Raw genomic sequence first — 19,124 nt, forward strand, 5'->3', positions numbered from 1 at the left:
CCTAATTCACGGCGGGCGGCATATCAAAACAAAATGGTTGCTAATCGCGGTCGGACGCGGCTGCAGACCAGCGACCGATGTACTACACCATGTTTCGGGAGTGTGGGTTAAGGTAATTATGTTTCAGTATAAATGAGAAGCAATAAATAATCTAGAGATAGTGTTTGAAGGAACTTCTTCTAAAGAGTCAGTCACAGGGTTTACGTTGACGTTTCGTGTACGCGCCATCAGGGTTCCGATTCCGACGAAAAAAAGTAAGACTCGAAAAATCTTTAGCGCTTTGGCTGGTGTTTTTATGTATGTATTGTATCTAGTTGGTCGTGATTCATAATAGTCATAATTTTATTTGCGCTGTCAAACTAAAGTGTGAAAATAAAAAGTACTTACCATGTTTGCAAGGAGTAAAAACGATTCTTATATGGCAAAAAGAAACGACGATCAATCAAAATCCAAGTTTTGGAAGAAATATAGCGACTACAGGCTTATTCTGTGGATGTGGATGCTAGGAGACGCCGCGGTGATGTGGGCACCAGCCGAGCTGGCCCACAACGGATTCTATCTACACTCAATAATATACTTATTAGCTGTTATTGTCGTCGCTACGCCCCTACTTTTCTCCGAAATCTGTTTGGCCCAATATACTAACTGTGATGTCATCACGATGTGGAATTTTTTCCCGCTTTTTCGGTGCTTTGGCTACGGTACTATTTACCTGGTGACGATGAAAATCGTGTACATGCTGGTGCTGACTTCGTGGTCCCTTGTGTACGCGGTGCACTCGGCCGTGTCTCCGGCGCCATGGAACACCTGCGACGATTACGATGGAAATTCAACGATAAAAACCTGTATGATTAAACGGAAGAACACTTCGGTTTTTCAAAACTGTCTCGAAGTTCAAAGCATGTACGGGGGCGATTGTGGTATCAAAACGGCTAGTCGCTGTTTCTTCGAAGTTCAAATTGGAAATTACGTGACACCGATATGGCCATATTGCACTCCGCGCTATAAAGATACTATAGCTCTATGGTGCATCGCATTCGCTGTGTTTGTTTTGACATTAAAGCGAAAGTTTCTGAGGATAGGTGTAAAACTGGCGCTGGGTTATGTGGGAATTGGGACATTTGTGCTGGTATGTATAGCGCTGGGAACGGGAGGCACATGGTTCTCGTCGAGTGTATGGTTTGGGTGGGCGAGCATAGACGATATGGACTGGACGGAACTGTACGCGCAGTGGTCCATGGTGCTGACAAAGGCCTTCTTGGCTGTGGGCGCGGGGTGCGGCATGGCGGGCGGCTGGACGAGCGGCGCGGAGTTCCGCAGCCCTGCCTGCATGACGGCCGTTGCCGCGCCGCTGCTCGCCGTGCTAACCTCGTTAATGCTCAGCCTTGTCACCTACAGCGGCATCAAAACCATGTCTTTTTACCACGGCGACGAGGAGAACGTCGTTGAGCTCGGCAACAACTTCTTTTTTACCCCGTTTGCCTCGATGACAGAAACTCTCAGCTATTTTGACGAATACAACCTTTCAGGATTCATTTGGTTCTCGGTCACTTTTATTTGTATGTTTTTGAATACCTGGCTTTTGTTTAGTTATTTGAAGGAATATTTGATAAATAACTTGGCCTTTGCACGGAGACACCACAAGAGTAGCTCCATGTCCCTGGCAGTATCGCTGGCGCTGCTGTCCTACCCATGTTTTTGCTCAGATCTGACGCCTGCATTACTGGATGCGATTGACACAGTGCAGATATTCACTAGTTTGATATACTCAATAACCATTTATTGGATTTACGGCTATTATAATCACAGTGTAGACATTATTTTTATGATCGGAGTAAAGACTAGTTATTTTTGGAAGTTTTGTTGGGTCTTAAACCCAGTGTTTATTTTTTTTATATTGGTCTCGAAATGCAGATTCTTAGCACTTAGTGAACATGCAGGAAACTCACATGAAAGTGAAACATTAGGAATTACTGTTGATCTGCTTCTATATATAGTGTTAGTTGGGATTTATGCTCTTATTTTACTTCTCTCACTTGTCGTACAGTTAGTAATATACATAGCAAATGGAGATTGTAAAGGTCTGTTCACACCACGCGGCGACTGGGGACCGAAGGATGATATTTTGTTCAAAAGTCGAAAAATGTTTGTGCCCGAAATTATGACAACCGAGTTTTTGTACCGGCAAGTTAAGAAACATGGATACAGCAAGAGGAAAAGTGTTAACGTGATGAAGGAGCTTTCTGTAGAATCTGAGGCGAGTCACTGCCTGCAGCCCACGGAGTGGAGTGTACTGACCTCTAATTAAGCTTGTTTTAATTAAAATTTTACTAAACTTTGATTCATCCTTACTTTTTTATTTCCACACCAAAAAGAACCGTAGCAAATGACTAATTAGTTCCGTGAGCCGCGTGCATAACTTAAAACTGAATAAATGTATGTCCCCGTCATTTTGAATAATTTCCAAAAATTTTATCGACAGAAATAACTATTTGATAAATGAACCTGCTCACAAAACTTTACGAGAATAGGTTGAGAATGCGACCTGTAGAGGAGAACATCTGGACATACGAAAGCTCTCAAAGTTTTCAGACTAACCATTGCCACTGTAACTGCAAATTATACGCGTTTCAATTTACTAATACTACTACTATATACGCGTATTTTCTCGGAAACCTTTGTATTTGTCATGCTACTTCAATCAACCTCAGTAATTTTTGTACCGAGACCGACTGAAATAGCAGGATTCGTTCGTACCTTGAAAATACGAAGGAAAATAATAATGCACTACATCTGTAAGTATCGGTTGTATGGTTCGCGAAGCATCCATTTATTTTCGACGTGACATTGCCCCATCAATTTTACTTTTGTCCTCCCACGCTCGGCTGTGAATGGACGTCTGTGTTCTCAAGTTCGAAGATCTGAGTCCGTTATGACATTCAATGTATTATTGGAATATGTTATTCATGGATAACAAATTTTATCAACGTTGTATTACAGTGAAACCTGGATAATTAAATCTCAAGAGGGCTATTTTGTTCAGGTTTTCCAAGTAAGCAGGTCGATTTTATGTCCAATACGAAATTTTGCGCCCTATAGGTTACTGGTTGAAAATGCTACTTGACAATGGCATTAAATCCATTAGATTTTATGCTCTTATGAAAAGATAGGTACATATGGAGTGGCGATTGCCAAAAACCAGTAAGCTAAGTCTAAATATAGCAAATTAGCGAAATTGATAATTAAACATAATTTTATTACATCAAAATATCTCATAGATTATCAAATTTTTCAATTTCCTCAAAACATGCGCATCTCTCGCAACCCTAAATTCGCAAATGGGAAACAGCGAGACAACCGCCCGCCAAAACTTTCCTCCACAACTGTCAAACTTGGCGCGCTGAAGCCTCCCTGGAGTGCTATTCCTACAGCCTACCGAGTACCGCTGCCCCGATTCTCCATTAAACCAGTACATATACCCTCTTTGTTGTTATGGAACTGAAGGTCACAGCTATACTAGTATTCAGGTCGCCTGCGTTCTGTAAGCTAAGATAATGAGATAATGCGCGCGCAGTCATCTCTCCTCTCTTTTGCTTACACGTTATGAGGTATCTATCGTCTCGTTCTGTTTCTGCGGGTCGCGGCTAACCCTCGGCGCGAGGTTTGCGGCGGCAAAAATGTGTGTTTTGGTGTGCCGATAGCGGGGCGCCGCAGCCCTCAGCCCCGCCTCCGATAACGCGTCTTCGGCCACTTAGTCGCTAAGACGTCGCGCACACTGCGAACTTTCAGCGTCTTTGTTCTTTGACTCGCTAAGGAATGATGCGGAATGAAATATTTTGGTATGTCTACTAGTTCACCTGCAGTTGGTCACAAGTACATTAAATGAACTTTTAGTTGACCTTGTGCACCTAGGTGAACAGAGTAAACGAAAAACATGTTTGAAATTTCATAATGACGTAAAGGTGAATTAAGTGTATTTTTAGTTTAGGTACTTAATTAACCCAGGTGTTTTGAGCTGGGTGAACAGAGTCAACTACCTACAGGAAATTTACTGATATTTTTAGATTCTTAGATGACTAGGTAGATGTTTCTTAGGGACTTTGGGCTACTTTATATTCTGTTAAGTGCTTAAAGCTTATAACTGTTTAAGCCTTTGGGACACTTCTTTAGAAGTTATTGTGAAATATTAGCATATTTTTTTTTTCTTCTTAAACTTGTCATGTTGTGAGGTGAGATTATTTTGCTGGAGAATTTTTCAGGTAGATGTGTAATAGTTTAGGAACAGATTTTGGGTGTGTCATTTCCAAGCCAATTTAATAACTCATCAACTACTAAGCTACGCGGATAGCGTTACGTCCTAGGTGATAACGTAGGTTTCCCGATATGTTGCGAAAATGCTTCGTAGTGTCAATGACGAACGATTGTGTGTAGTGGAACGTAGTTAGTAATGGCAATACGAAAAGCAATAAATTACGATTTATTTCGACTATCTGTGAACGCTGTCTTATTTTCCGGCCAGATATGGAGCCGCGAGCTGTCAAAATGGAGTGGGAAAAAAGGCGGGAATGTGGCGCCGCTTTATGTGAAGCTCGTCATTGCGGGACAGAGAGAGTCGCAGGCCAGGCACTAGGTTAGAGCGGGACGTCGAACACAACGTGGTTTATAAGAAAACCCAAGACGTTGGGCGTGTTTGGCGGGTGGGCGTGTGGTTCTGTGCCTGTGTGTGTAACGTAATCATTTGCGGTGGAGGTGTGGGTGAGGTGGGCTCGCTCATCCTTTTGTCAACGATACAGCGCTATATCGGCTTGGCTTTAGTTATTAAAGTGCGCACTTAAATTTTATGACGGTATAAAATTTCCATTTTCGGGTTTTAGGGGGTTGTAAAGTTTTTTTTCATAACGTGGAACTCGAGTTTGGGATTGGGAGTTTTAAATTTTGAATGACTTCTGCCCGTACTTTCTAAATTTTCTAAAAAAAAATAGATTGAAGAAAAAATGTAAATATTTATGTAGGTACCTAATTTAATATCATCCAAATTAAGTAAACATGGGATAAACATGGTATGATATGATATCTTCACCGACTTCTAAACCATGTCCTTGTATTATATTATAAGTCGCAAATTTCATTTAGCGTCACGATTTCAGACGAGTTGCTTTTTATTTTGTACGGAAGATTTTTTTTCCAAAACTTTTCCGACTAAGAAATGATCATTTATGAGTTTATATATTTACGAGTAGATGTATAGATTTTTATATGTTTATGCAACCGTTGTTTAAGAGAGGTCATAAAAGGCGAGTGGCGTGAGTAACAATATGAGGCGAAGCCGAAAATTGTTAATGAAGACGCCACGAGTATTTTTTGACTCAGTTAAACAACGTTGCATACAATACTTTTTCTACGACAAATCACTTAATTTGAAATAAAATTATAAATTTAACGAGTATTATTCATTCAAGAAATAGCAAAGAATGAAGTGTACGGGTGGGAAAAGAATGAATGAAATAAAAAAAATACACTCATCTGTCAAAGATGACAGTTAAAATTAGGTTGGCAACAATGTATTTCATACAATATTTAAAAGTGCCAAAAAGATACTGCGTGTATGCATAAATACTTTTTTTGGGAATAGGCTAAAGACTTGTCTGGACAACTAGAAGATAGGGGTTTAAAGATGTGTGCACAACCCTTTAAATGACAAATAAAAGTACGGGAGTAGAAAAAAGTATTTTTCTTTCACGAAATTAAATAAGTGTTCAATTAAGTAAGTGTTGTAAATAAGTGTGTTGTAGGTTTTTACAAGCATATTCGCTTATTTTGTATTAGTATTTTTGTTTAATAAAGAACTACGTTGGGATATATATACATTGCTATCAGTACTGACACTGACTACTGACTTATTTCTAAATATCGCATATCCTATATTTTTCATAGTTACTTTTATGATACATTTGTAAAAGTACAAAAGTTTTAGCTTTAAAAGATAATTATCATCCGGTTAACCGGTTGTAAGCGAGAGCGTAACCACAAAGGTCGGGTGTAGCCGCGCGTAGCTCGTAGCGCCACAGACCCGCTACGACGAGCTACGCCAAGGAAATACTATTTAGGAATTTTGAGATAGTTTGTTATCAATTATAATAATGAGAAATATCTTATTATTGTGATGATGATGGTATCTTAGAAGATTATATATTATTATTATTGACTAAAAACATGAATAGATTGGTTTAATTTTTATTGCTACACCAGTAAATTTATTTGAGTTGTAATTCTTTTAAAATTATTATTGAATTTTTCTCAATAAAAGTATAAAGTGTATAGTAAAAGTGTAAAGTAGTGCCTAGGTCAAATCATGAGATTAGTTGTCAAGCGGACCCCAGGCTCTCATGAGCCGTGGCGAAATGCCGGGATAACGCGAGGAAGAAGAAGAAGAAAAGTATATTTTTTCATAATTTCTGTTTTGATTCTAATTTGGGACTTTATTTAACATCATATTTAAAAATACTGTTACTCAACAAATATGAAATAGTGCTTACTTCTGACTGATGAATTGATGATGGATATTTTAAACGCCAATATTAATAGGGTTTGGTATTTTTAATTTGGATTTTGATTGATTAAACTAAAAATTACAGTATTTATGTTTTAATTTTAAACATACAATCAAATAAAGAATAATATTGATTTTGTTTTTTACCAATTGTTAGTTTTTATCGGTTCAAACAATCTCCATATTTTTTTACTACAGTACATTAACAAATAACTTTACCATTTTAAGTAATAGAAAAGCAGCCCGATTCTGATTTTAATTTATTGTTCTGAAACTATCATAGATTTGACCTCATTTCTGGTCTAGTATAAAATTGGTCTAAAATAACATTTCAAGACCAGAAATGACACTGTTGACAGCTGACAGATCAAATCCATAACAGTTTATAGAAAAACAAATGGGAATCAGGCTCTATGTAAAACGCTTTGTTGGATTCAGCAAATTCGTAGGACTTAAGGCCTGTGCACACCGGCTGCGTGTGCGTGACGTGCACGTGCGCGTGCGGCATTGTAGTATACAGATCCTTATGAGAAACGGCACACCGCTTGCGTGACGTGTGCGTGTGCGGCTCCAACATTTTAGCGCACGCGCACGTGCACGTCACGCACACGCAAGCCGGTGTGGCTCGGCCTTTATACCAAGAGTACCGTAGCCTTTGACGTAGCAAGCTACGAACTTGCTACGACTTTCAGCTACGTAGTGGGAGGAAATTGAATTGAAATAAATTGATGACTGTACTAGACTTACAGGCTAATTCGAACGTACCCTGACATCAGAATGATATTAGAATCATATTATTTTGCGTGCCAATACATGTACGGACAAGTACAGTCGCCACCGGATATATAGGAGCGGCCCAGGTGCTCACAAATGTCTGAACACGCCTCTATTCACAACGCGTTAGAGTGCGTGTTTAAATATTTTTGAGCACCTCGGCCGCTCCGATATATCTGATGGCAAGTGTACGAGCATAATGTACGATAACTGAATTATGGTAACATTACATTTCTAACCGCAGCTGCACTCCTAGTACTGAACGCGTCGCTGTTATTGTCAATTTCCACAGTAAAATGAACAGTAATGCAGCTGTCGTTGGAAATGAACTGTCACCTTTACATTATTTAGATGTCATTCTGATGTCAGTTTAAGTTTAATTGCCCTGTAAGAAATTGTTCCATTTTGTGTGGTCACTGTGCTAAAATACGTATGTTGTATGTTTATATAAGATGTTCAAGTTTAGAATTTATTTGTGAAATAAGACAACTAGGGTAAACTATAGGGGAGACCGAGGTTAGTTTTGACAGATGAGAGTTGTGATGTGACATTGTCGGTTTTTTAGAATCTAATGACTGTTAAGGGGCCCACTGATTAACAGTCCGCCGGACGGTATCGGCCTGTCAGTTGTTCGGAACTGTCAAAATTTTGTTCTAACTGACAGGCCGATATCGTCCGGCGGACTGTTAATCAGTGGGCCCCTTTAGCGAACTTGCAACAGTGTGCGTTTGTTAGCTTGTAACTTGAACTAACAAACGCGCGCTATTGCAACCTTGTTTTTAGTTAATAGATTCCAAAAAAATTACGATGTCACAACTATCCTCTGTCACATCTCAGCTCAGTCTCCCCTACTGCCCCTTCAATTTTAATTGCTAAATACTTTGCTCCTTCTGTCTTAAATATTTCGAGTACCTCCTGATAACGGTATCTACTGATACTAACTATGGAGGCTAAAATCTGCACTTTTAATGCCAATAATTGGGCAGTTTGCCTGTCTTGTTTTGACCTATACATAGTTACTTATTATATCTCAATCATCTTTTGAAGTTGTCCTACACGCGTATTCCGGAAACGAGATAATCACAAGATCTAGAAACGATATAGAGATCAACTAGATTTACATTAGATATCGACTAGATGTGACTTGGATATCTAAGTAATAACTTGTCGAAATCGTTCAAGAGGACCTCCAGAATCGCGGAAACGTCAAATTTGACATATCTATCTTACAAATATCTTTAAATTATCCATATCGTAACTTGCTGAGGTCTAGTAGAGATCTAATACATTTTCAGAATCGAGCCGCTATTCTGTCAGGCGACAATGTCCCGTTTGATTAAAGAACTGTCACGTCGTTTTAATTGCAATTGAAAATGACGTCCATATTTTAAAGTGGATCTACTTCAGTGCTAGTATTTTATGACTAATTGTTTCTTAGAAAATACAAATAAAAATCTAAAATTTAAATAGCAATTACTAACTTTGCTTTTCTTGAGAGTGTTCCTTTGATAACGTAGGTACAGTCAACGTCATAAGTACCTGTGTAATTTATTTATAGTGAAATTTCTAAAGTGAAAAGTAATAGATGATCTATGCTACCGACTGTACGTACGGCGTCATGTGCAAGGTACGTCTTGCCCAACTATCTCTTTTAATACTTATTTCTATCCTACCCCACGCACACAGGCGCACCGTCCCCCCGTCTTGCCGTGTACACACCACGCCTGTGTGGGTGGACTTCTTTCGGGGTGGGTCTGTGTGCGAATTTCTTTCGAGACGTAATAAGGGGACCGTTTCTTTCCCGCTAAGGTTTTAATGTCGACCACGTTTCGGCGGCGGACGCGCGCCTTCGCGGTTGCAACTTTTTGCAGTGCTTGTGTTTTGTGGCTAAGGATTTACTGATCCAGGTATTTAAAAATTAAAAAAAAGTTTAAAAATAAATGTTTTCTCTTGTGTTCGACTGTAAGGGTATTAATTGTAAAGTTTGCAAGTGTTTGAAGTTGGGTAAGGCGCGAGACCGCAGGCTCATTAGCCCGGGCGCACACTGCCGATTAAACTTCGCAGATAAGGCACACGTGATAAACCGCCTTCTCTAAGTAATTACAACTTTCATTTAGTAAGTGATTATGTTTATTTTACTTTAAGCCTTTTGTTATAAATAAGTAGTGTTGTACTTATAATAAATCGAAATAGGATTTATAAATAAATTTTACTAATTTAAAAAAAAATGTGTTGTAGGTACATTCCAGTAAAAAGACATTTTAAGATATTTAGTTGCCCTAATTTATGTAACAAAATGATAAAGTTGTGAATATTTATTATTTTTAAATGTAAATAGTTTCGCATGAAGGAAAAAATAAAATTATTCTCCTACATACTTACCTACTTTAAACAAATTATTACAATATTTAGATGCCATTAGAAATGTGCAATGTGTTTTTGTGACCGAAAAGTTTAATAATAAGTAGGTATTTAAAAGATATAATAATTCATTAAGATAAATAGGTACTTACTATTATTAAACTGAAAATCCATAAATTCGTTTCAAATTCTTGCCAAATCTTATAAAAAATGCAAACTTAAGAAAATACATCTAATACAAAACAGACGAAGTTGGCGTAAACGCCAGTATTAAGTAACAAGGTGGAAAACCAATCGTAACTCATACAACACCTCTACAGACCTTGGCGGGAAGTTGTTAAAAAGCGAGGCAACTGCCATTAAGGGCAACTTTACCTGTAATTGTCGCGAAACGATGTAGAGTGGCACAAAGAAAAGTCTGCAGCGAATTTAATAGCTTACGCATTGTAAGTGTTATGTATACGTCATACCTTTCATAGAAGTTTGACGTTTAAAATGACACTTGCACTGCGTGGGCTATCAAAATCGCTGCAGACTTTTTACGGTCTGACTCTAGACTTCTATACGAAAAAAGTCAACAAATTATACAACTCTGATATGATTTTTTTTAATAAATATGATATAGGTATGTGTATGAAATATGTAGTAATATTTAACGTTTTATTTTTGTATGATATTTTTATGTATTTGTGATTATTTATGTCATTATTGGTACCTATTTATTACGAAAAGTATAAGTTTACTGTAATATAATTTTAAAAATCTAGTCATCCTCAAACTTTGTTTCATCTTTATTTTATTATCTAATGTATTATTAAACGGTATAAGTATATTTAACATTTTATCACAATTATCTAAACTTTACAGAGCTTAAAATTTAAACAACTTTAATATATTATAATTTTTTTCCAAAATATTGCTAACCTGTATAATTTAGGAAACGCAACAAGTCACGCAACGCTAAATATTAAACCTGTCAATCGGATCTAAAATCAATAACGCGATTTAATTTTAATTCGCACTGTGATAACGACGGAGGGGAGGCCGTGTAAGATAATTCCTTCATCGGGTTCAAATTTTACCGTTTTAACCATATCTGCCTTAAGTTCACTTGAAAAATCATTCAATTATACACCTTACACTGTGATAATACGGTGCGTATTTGAATGGTTTTTCAAAAGTCGTTAAGACAAATTTGATTTACGTGGCAGCATTGTTCACGCGCCCCGACTTGTTGTTTTCGCGACGTTTGAATTTCGAACATTCAATGTTTTGAATTTGGAAGACAGTGGAAAATAAATGAAGAAGCTGATGTGTACACACCTTTATTTATAGGTACAGTCGTACGAAAAATACGCACAGAAGGACTTATAAGCTTAGTATACACTTAGTGTATAGTGTTAAGGGGCCCATAGATTACCAGTTCGCCGGACGATATCAGCCTGTCAGTAGTTCAGAGCTTTCAAATTTTGCGTTTAACTGACAGGCCGATATCGTCCGGTGGACTGGAGTGCGCCTCTTAAAATTTAAGCAGTCAATATCTTGATCATGATCCAATAAAATAAGAAGATTTCGTCTAAAAAATATTTTTTTGTTAGATACATTAGCTTTTTTATGCCTGACAGTATATTCATTCGAGCACACACTAACAAGTACCCCGCCTGTCGGCGTATTGTCAGCTAAGGCGTCAAAATAGTTATCGTTAATATTAAAACACAAAATATATGAAATTTTAAACATCACGTAGAGGTACTTAGACCCGCGTATTTTAAGAGTGCTTTACCCTAATGCAGTGTTATTAATTATTAAACTCAAGTGCAAAGACCTGAATGTACTGGACTAATAGGGTTAACTTTTATTTTTAATTATATTGAAATATCGTTCTAAACTAACAGGTCGTTATTTATACATTTAAGTATCCAGTAAAATGTACCCAAAATCGTTAATTTTCATATTGATCTCTTGTGATTCCTCTAGTAAAGACGCTAATTTTCCCGAAATGTTTTGACCGATTAAGCAATTTTAAGATGAATTAAAAAACACTCCATGAGAATTAGGTAAGTAATATAAAAATAATTTTTTTTTGTATAATTAGTACATTGACTGCCAGCAACCCGCTAGCATAGAATAAATAATAGTACTAGGTACAGAAGACTCACTCTCGAACAAAACGCGTCTGTCACGATCAGCACAGATATGGCCGCTAGGTGGCGACAACGCCACGCGCGGCTTATGGCAAACCCCAAAATTGGGGTCGAACGGATGTACTTTTAGCTACCTGTAGCAAAGCGACGAAATCTCGGAGTGAGCCACGCCTGCCGCTAGGCGAGTTCTGTGTCAATGCCTTGCTTTTCGCTACATACGGTTTCCCCCGTGTTATCGCCTACGTTCTCAGCGCGTAGCTCTAGCTGGCACCTTATAAAAAAAACATACCCACAACTAGGGTTACCATATGGAAGAAACAATGTCCTGATAAAAATCTTGACATCACCCTAAAAATCCGGACATTTCTTGTAACAGAGATTTGGTGTCGAATGAAATATTAGCGTATGGCGTAGTAGTATCGTTGAAAGAAATATTATTGTTTTCGTTGATTACTTACTAATACTTTTATGTTACCTTTAATTCATGAAAACTGTGTTAACTTTGTAATAAATATATATTTAAACATTTTTTTTATAAGGTCGTTCCTAAAAATCCGGACACTTGCCAAGTCTGGCCGCAATCCGGACAAAGGGTCAAAAATCCTGACATGTCCGGACAAATCCGGACGTACGGCAACCCTAGCCACAACCGAATACAGATTAGAACCTCCTCCTCCTCCTCCTATGAAATTGAATTCGGTTAAAAACAAAGTCCCCGCCGCGTGTGTCTGTTTGTGTTTTTGTTCGCGATAAACTCAAAAACTATTGAGCGAATTTTCATGCGATTTTTACCTATCAATAGTGTGATTCTTGCGCAAGGTTTCTTAGGTGTACAAACTGTACGAAGCCGGGGCGGGTCGCTAGTATTATCAGAGTGTGAATGGCAATGTTCTCTAGTAACTAGTTGTACATATACTGATGTCGTTGCGCGTTAGCAGATTTATGTGTATTATGAAGATGCGCTTTATGGGCTTACAGCGGCAGTGGAAGGGTTAGGGGAGCCGGGATGTGCTTTTTATACCTCTACTTTAATTATGTTGATAGCTTATGTTTTTAATTGGCTAATTGATATCGTTTAGAAGAAGAGGAAGTCAAATTAAGTCAAAGTAAGTAATTAATGTGTGTGTGTGTACTTGAACTTAGGTCCGCTGAAAGCAACAATATTTTAGTGGACGGAGTAGGCAAGTAGGTACAAACAGTAACAAGCTGTGTGTACAGTCAGCAGCTGAAGTTGCTAAGCGGGCGAGGTGTTCAAAATTACCTTGACACGCTCTTGTTCTCTTAACAATAAAGTCGCGTCAAGTTCATTTTGAACACCTGGCCCGCTTAGCAACTTCTGCTGCTGACTGTACCACTGTACATCGGTGGACCTTATCACAAAATGTATACGGTCCACCGATGTACAGTTAACAGTGTGGGCGATTGTGACATTTCATAATGTTATGATATTTGTAGGAGGTGTGGAAACATTTTCTTAGAGATGCCTTCTCTAGTCATAGTACCTCAATGCTCTCAGTGATGAGAATACTTCCTGAAATGTAAAACCACTAGCTTCGGGTAGGGTAGCTTCTAATAAATGACGTCGCCCGCATTCCTCGCATTCTTATTTAACTGGCTGATTGTGCGATCTTGTTTATGCACCGGGGTGTTTTTAAGATTAAAAGTTTTAATCTCTGGTTAGGGGAGTGCCTTACTGTTTTTTATACGGTCGATTAAATAAATCCACCAGTACATGGTACCCATAGGACATAGGTATGATTTTTTTCAACAAAAACCTTGCCACACACTTTTGAGAGGGTTGAAAACTTACTACAGTTTTAGCAAAGTTCTACTCGGTAATATACCTTACAATAACAACATAATATCGACGATGGAAATTTCAAATGTCGTAAGGCACATGTTGTATTGTATGTCCCTTACGGCATTTGAAATTTCCATCGTCGAAATGATTATATTCGCGATTTCACATCTATGTAGAGAATAAAAAATATTATACAAATAGGAGTCGAATACATAACCTGATCAGCCTAGTCTATGGCGCGTGGAACCTGCAGTGGCTAGTTTTACCCTGATATACATTTCTCCCCTACATTTACTCAAATAAAGTAACCAGCCATACGCGGCGTGAAGCACACTCCGAATTCAGATCGTGTGCCACAATCAGGACATCCGGCGTCCGTCTTGCGTCCAAGACGCCATTTGAATATCACCTAGGGTCGGACGGTCGGATATTACATTTGCTAACCCATTTGTAACCGTCACTGGCCGTACGATCATTATCCTTGTATCCCCGGGGACGAGGCCCTTAGGAATTTGTCCCTTTGCACCATTGATTCCCTTCTCTTTAAAATTGGTCCGATAATCGATGTTATTGGGAATGGTAGGGAGGAATTTTTTATTAGTCGCGCAGATGTGACGCGAATGTGTGATTGACTAAATCAGGGGCTCACGCTGTATTTTGCGTCGAGCCTTCATTGAAAAATATTCGTAGCCTCTTTCATTCTTCTGGTCGTAAAAACCCTAGAAAATCTACGACTTTTTGTACCTGCTGTTTACTATGGGCATAGAAGCCTTGCCGTCTCACAATTTCAACCTAGGGGGCACGGATTACAAGTTACCTACATATGATTAATATACTTATCTCTGTCTTGGCATATTTAAGATATCAAAGTAACCTCTATGCTTTGAAACAAAACGAGGTTGTTGTTTTTAGGGTTCTGTACTCAAAGGGTAAAAACGTGTCCCTATTACTAAGACTCTGTCCGTCTGTTCGTCTGTCACCAGGCTGTAATTCAAGAACCGTGATAGATGAAAATTTCACAGATGATGTATTTCTGTTGCCGCTATAACAAACAAATACTAAAAACAAAACAAAATAAATATTTGAGTGGGACTCTACAACAAACGTGATTTTTTTGCCGTTTTTTGCTTAAATGTAGGTAAGGCTTTGGCGTGCGAGTCCGACTCGCACTTGGCCGGTTTTTATATGTACGTTTACAGTGAATCTATCTTTTTGAGCCAGTTATTGATTTTAGGTAATAGTAATTACCTAATCAAGTTAAACGTTTTATCAGTAAACTTTCATCAAAATCCCGATCTGCTCAACTGTACGGACATCAAGACAGACATATAACAACCAGTAAAGGGTGTAACGAGCTCTTGTACTCGCACGATGGCAACCCCGCAACCCTACAAGCTTTATTATTTACGACTGAGCCCTTTATATGTTTTACGCTAAGATTTTATTGCGATCGTATTCATGAGCCCAGTGTTCACCGGAATCACGACTGTGTTTTGTTTTTGAATTGTTTTGATTTCGTAAAAGTTCTAGGGATGTGAAAAGTTTAATTTTGATTAAGCTTGTGTTAATCAGATATACAAACGTAACTGTCAATATATGTAAGATTTGCAATTAATTGTAGCTACGGGAATCATCTGTTTAAATTCTACTTAAAAAAATAGGCATGTACGCAGTAAAAAAAACAGCACTACTGTCAGCGCTGCGGTAACATATAAAATCTTTTTAATTTTGCTGGTAATCGAAAATATGCCTAAGTTTAGACAATAAGAAGAAACCATTAGGAAAAAAAACAGCAAGAAAAAATAATTGTTGCCACATAATAGTCGTGATTTCATAACCCATCTCTAGCTAAGACCTCCCTCATAACTTATCAATAAGAACTGCAGCATTACAGACAAATTGTCTAAACCTTTACGACAAAGAGTAAACACGGCGACATGTTACCCTACCGGAATTAGGTTTAACATCACGATCGACATATCGACAACCGCTATTCGAAAACGTCCTATCTTCTTAATATGCTGCTTATATTCCTATTATAATGTCGCATTCGCCCCAGAAAAACCAGCATAAATGTGTCGTAGAGATCCGCAATAATAGCATATTCAGAGATCACCTATAAACTGGTTAGAATAAGACTATAACTCGCCTGCGTATAAGGCACCTTTGGGAACTTAAGACATTCTCAAAAGGAGTATGTTATCGACAACTACATTTCAAAGAGGAAGTGCCTATAAAGTGGATTGTGGGGAGATACGGCGTTTTAGATGCGAGAGATAAAGCGTCGTAACGGCCTATTTGCGCCCCCGGCAAGGGGTGTAAGTATTATCGCCGGTGTGTTAACCGTAGTCTCAAGAAATACGAGTACGTATCCATTTTATTTGGCCTTGTGAAAATGACTTATTTACGTTTATTTTTTTAGCCACAATGCGATAAGTACACAGAACCACTATGAGCGTTTTTTAAAATTAAATTTTTCTGCTTAATTTTAAGTTTTGATTGTTAAATGTATAGTTAAGATCTAAGATGCAATCAATCATTTTGGCAATAAAGCCGTGTATCGTTTCAAATAAATTTGTGCTAAATTGTTCGCATTGATATTATAGATTTTAAATGCGTTAGACAGTTTAGGGGAAAGTTCGATGATGAATATGACCGCCAATATACTTATACATACATTATAAGGTAAGTAGCTATATAATTTTCTACAATTTTGATTTGTCTTGCAACAGACAAACATCAAAGAGGCATGGAATAAAGTTTCACCTAACCAGCCGTGGCGAAGGGTGCACTACTTATTTCCATAAACGACTTTGAAATGCGTCGAGTAAAATATAAATTGGTAGAAAAAGTTGTCGATACATGTTTTGCATGTAAGTACATTATCCCCTCGTACCCTGCAGATACTACTAGTAACTAGAAAAAAATAGATGTTATTGTCTTGAAATTGTATGATATTTACAGAATAAAATTCGACAAAAGTAAAAAACCAAGACCACCTACAAGTACAGAACGAAGTAATAGTTAATCTACACATAAAATCTACAGACACACTTGGAACATTATATTCATTATTAAGTACTACTTCCTCATTAATCATATATATGTTTCTCACTTATTGAGACGAGAATTCAGCTAAATAAGCCTTTCCGGGGCTACGATCGCTTTACCAGTCAAAAAAAAAACAAGAATTTTATAACAGAACGTAGTTTCGTATTCTGTTTTCTACGAGTATGTAAGCAAATTATGCGTATACATATTGCGTACGGTGTATAACTGTAGTAACAATCCCGCGCGGAAGTGGGCCCGGCTAGTTCGATTGTCAAAGCAAATTGCGCTTCAAAACGCGTTCACTTTCATGTTTTCCCTTTTCGTGCGATGTCTGTGAAAAATGGGATAGTTAGGGACGTATGCGGCCGGGAGGAATGTAGCTTTTTTAACACATTTTGTGATTGTGCTTCTTTTTTTTTAACATGAAACTATCAATAAGTATTTCAATCAAATCAACTCTGTTTAGGTGAACCTACACTATACCTATCCAATACCTAAACATAAGTACATAGCATGGTAAGCACTTATGAAATGAAATCCTAGAATTTTGACCTAGGCATCTCCCCAGGTAGGCAATTACTTATTCTCAATGTATCCCATCTCGTATATCCCGAGTAGGTATACGTAAGAGTTTGTGTTTTTTCTTTTTTTGTCCTCCGTTTTTTTCATTTCTGCTTATAAATTCTAATTCAACACATTTTATTACAGGTCTGGCCATTTAAAATGTCTGCGTCATCGATACTACACCGGCGAACTAAAGCCGATTTCAGCACGAGGTTCTTTACATCGGACATGTGACAGACTATGTGTTCATAGACAAGTGAATGTGCAGAACAATAAAGTGTTCAGACGATGCATTTATCGAGTGAAGTGACGTCGACCACGAGCGGGTTGGGGCATGAGGCGCCGTCGTCTAGTTATGGGGCGTTACCCAGCCAGCCGTTGACGGCTGAGCTGTTAGCTGAGCGGACGCTGGAAGGGCTGCTGGCTGATCATCCAGGCGAGCTGGTCAAGACTGGAAGTCCGCATGTGGTAAGTTATCTGACATACTACGTATACGCTAACGGCGCGATTCGGAAAATGAATTAAAGATTTACTAGATATGAAATAGTAATAAAGATATGTGACGTTCCATGGCAAAAGGTACCTTATGGCGGCTGGCGCTTAGGCTATTTCCTAAAGCTGCTCCAAGATTCAGCTGGGGCAATGGTACCTTTTGCCGTGGAACGTCACATATCTTTACTATTTCATATCTAATGAATCTCTAATTCATTTCCCGAATCGCGTCGTAAGATGATTTATCTTGAATATGAGTGGGTTGGGGCATGAAGCACCATTGTCTAGTTATGGGGGGGTTTGCCGAGCTAGCCGTTGACGGCTGAGTTGCTGAGCGAACGCTGGAAGGCCTGCTCGCTGATCATCTCAGCGATCTGGTTAAAAAGATTGTGGCTGTCCGCAGTAGTCTGCAAGTAATGTGAATTGAATCCACAAATAATGGTTTTAGACGAACGAAGGGTTAATGGTCCTCCTGATTAATGAAATACTGGTTTGCTAGTTGTTCATCTGAGCGATATCCGTACATTATGTTGAGTAATAGTAGGTAGGTAATATGTATTTGTGTGATTTATCCTTAATGAGTTAAGTGAATTGGGGTACTTGTGCCTATCTTGCTAATCAGCGGGATTTAGATTTAGAGCGGGAAATAGAAAATTACATAATACAAAATTAATTGAGTACCTGACTGAATATCTACTTCATTATTATACTGACAAACTTTGTGAAAATCCTTGTATGGCGCTTACGTTCTTTGATAATATTTTACCAACTTACCATTCTCTTTTCCCAGGTTTGCACAGTGCTGCCACCACACTGGCGCTCCAACAAGACCCTACCCGTGGCCTTCAAGGTGGTGGCCCTTGGCGACGTGGGTGATGGCACCCTGGTCACAGTGAGAGCAGGGAACGATGAGAACTGCTCCGCGGAGCTGAGGAACTGCACGGCGGTGATGAAGAACCAGGTCGCCAAGTTTAATGACCTGAGGTTCGTTGGGAGGAGTGGGAGGGGTGAGTCAGAATTATGTTTTATTGTCTATTCGTATATACCAGTAGGTTTCTTGATGTGCCCTTAAAATGGCGACGGAATCCCGACAGTGCAAGTAGGAAACGATTAGAACTGCCTCGCAACTGGACGGGGAACTATGACATATGACAGTTTTATGAAATATGACACGGAAATGACTATATGACAGTTTTATGAAATATGACTTAAAATGAATATATGACAGTTTTATGAACACAGTCGCTAACTTCTCAATGGTCAGAGTAGGAGTAGTAATCAGTGATCGCAACGCACGCAGTAGCGAGCTAAACTTACTTTATTTTGTGACTTATCTAATGAATTAAAAATGGTTTCATATTTTAACCAAAGTTTAATAAGTTTAGGA

At 38.4% G+C, this 19,124-nt stretch overlaps 2 protein-coding genes across 2 annotated transcripts in view; both read left to right on the plus strand.

Annotated features, from left to right (window-relative positions):
* The first annotated feature begins 366 nt into the window (after positions 1-366).
* On the plus strand, positions 367-2,321 carry LOC134672526 (sodium-dependent noradrenaline transporter-like). Its single transcript, XM_063530468.1, has one exon. It carries the CDS (start codon positions 389-391, stop codon positions 2,306-2,308), a length of 1,920 nt encoding a protein of 639 aa, XP_063386538.1. The 5' UTR covers positions 367-388; the 3' UTR covers positions 2,309-2,321.
* Positions 2,322-8,956: 6,635 nt separating this feature from the next.
* The window catches only part of LOC134672534 (runt-related transcription factor 1), a 48,045-nt gene continuing 37,877 nt past the window's right edge, over positions 8,957-19,124 (plus strand). Inside the window, exons 1-3 of the mRNA XM_063530480.1 lie at positions 8,957-9,231; positions 17,390-17,713; positions 18,528-18,744. Of these exons, the coding sequence (XP_063386550.1) occupies positions 17,534-17,713; positions 18,528-18,744 (397 nt within the window). The 5' untranslated portion in view covers positions 8,957-9,231; positions 17,390-17,533. The remainder of the gene's footprint in view (positions 9,232-17,389; positions 17,714-18,527; positions 18,745-19,124) is intronic.

Source organism: Cydia fagiglandana, chromosome 17 (assembly GCF_963556715.1).
Source record: "Cydia fagiglandana chromosome 17, ilCydFagi1.1, whole genome shotgun sequence".
In the NCBI taxonomy this organism is placed as follows: domain Eukaryota; kingdom Metazoa; phylum Arthropoda; class Insecta; order Lepidoptera; family Tortricidae; genus Cydia; species Cydia fagiglandana.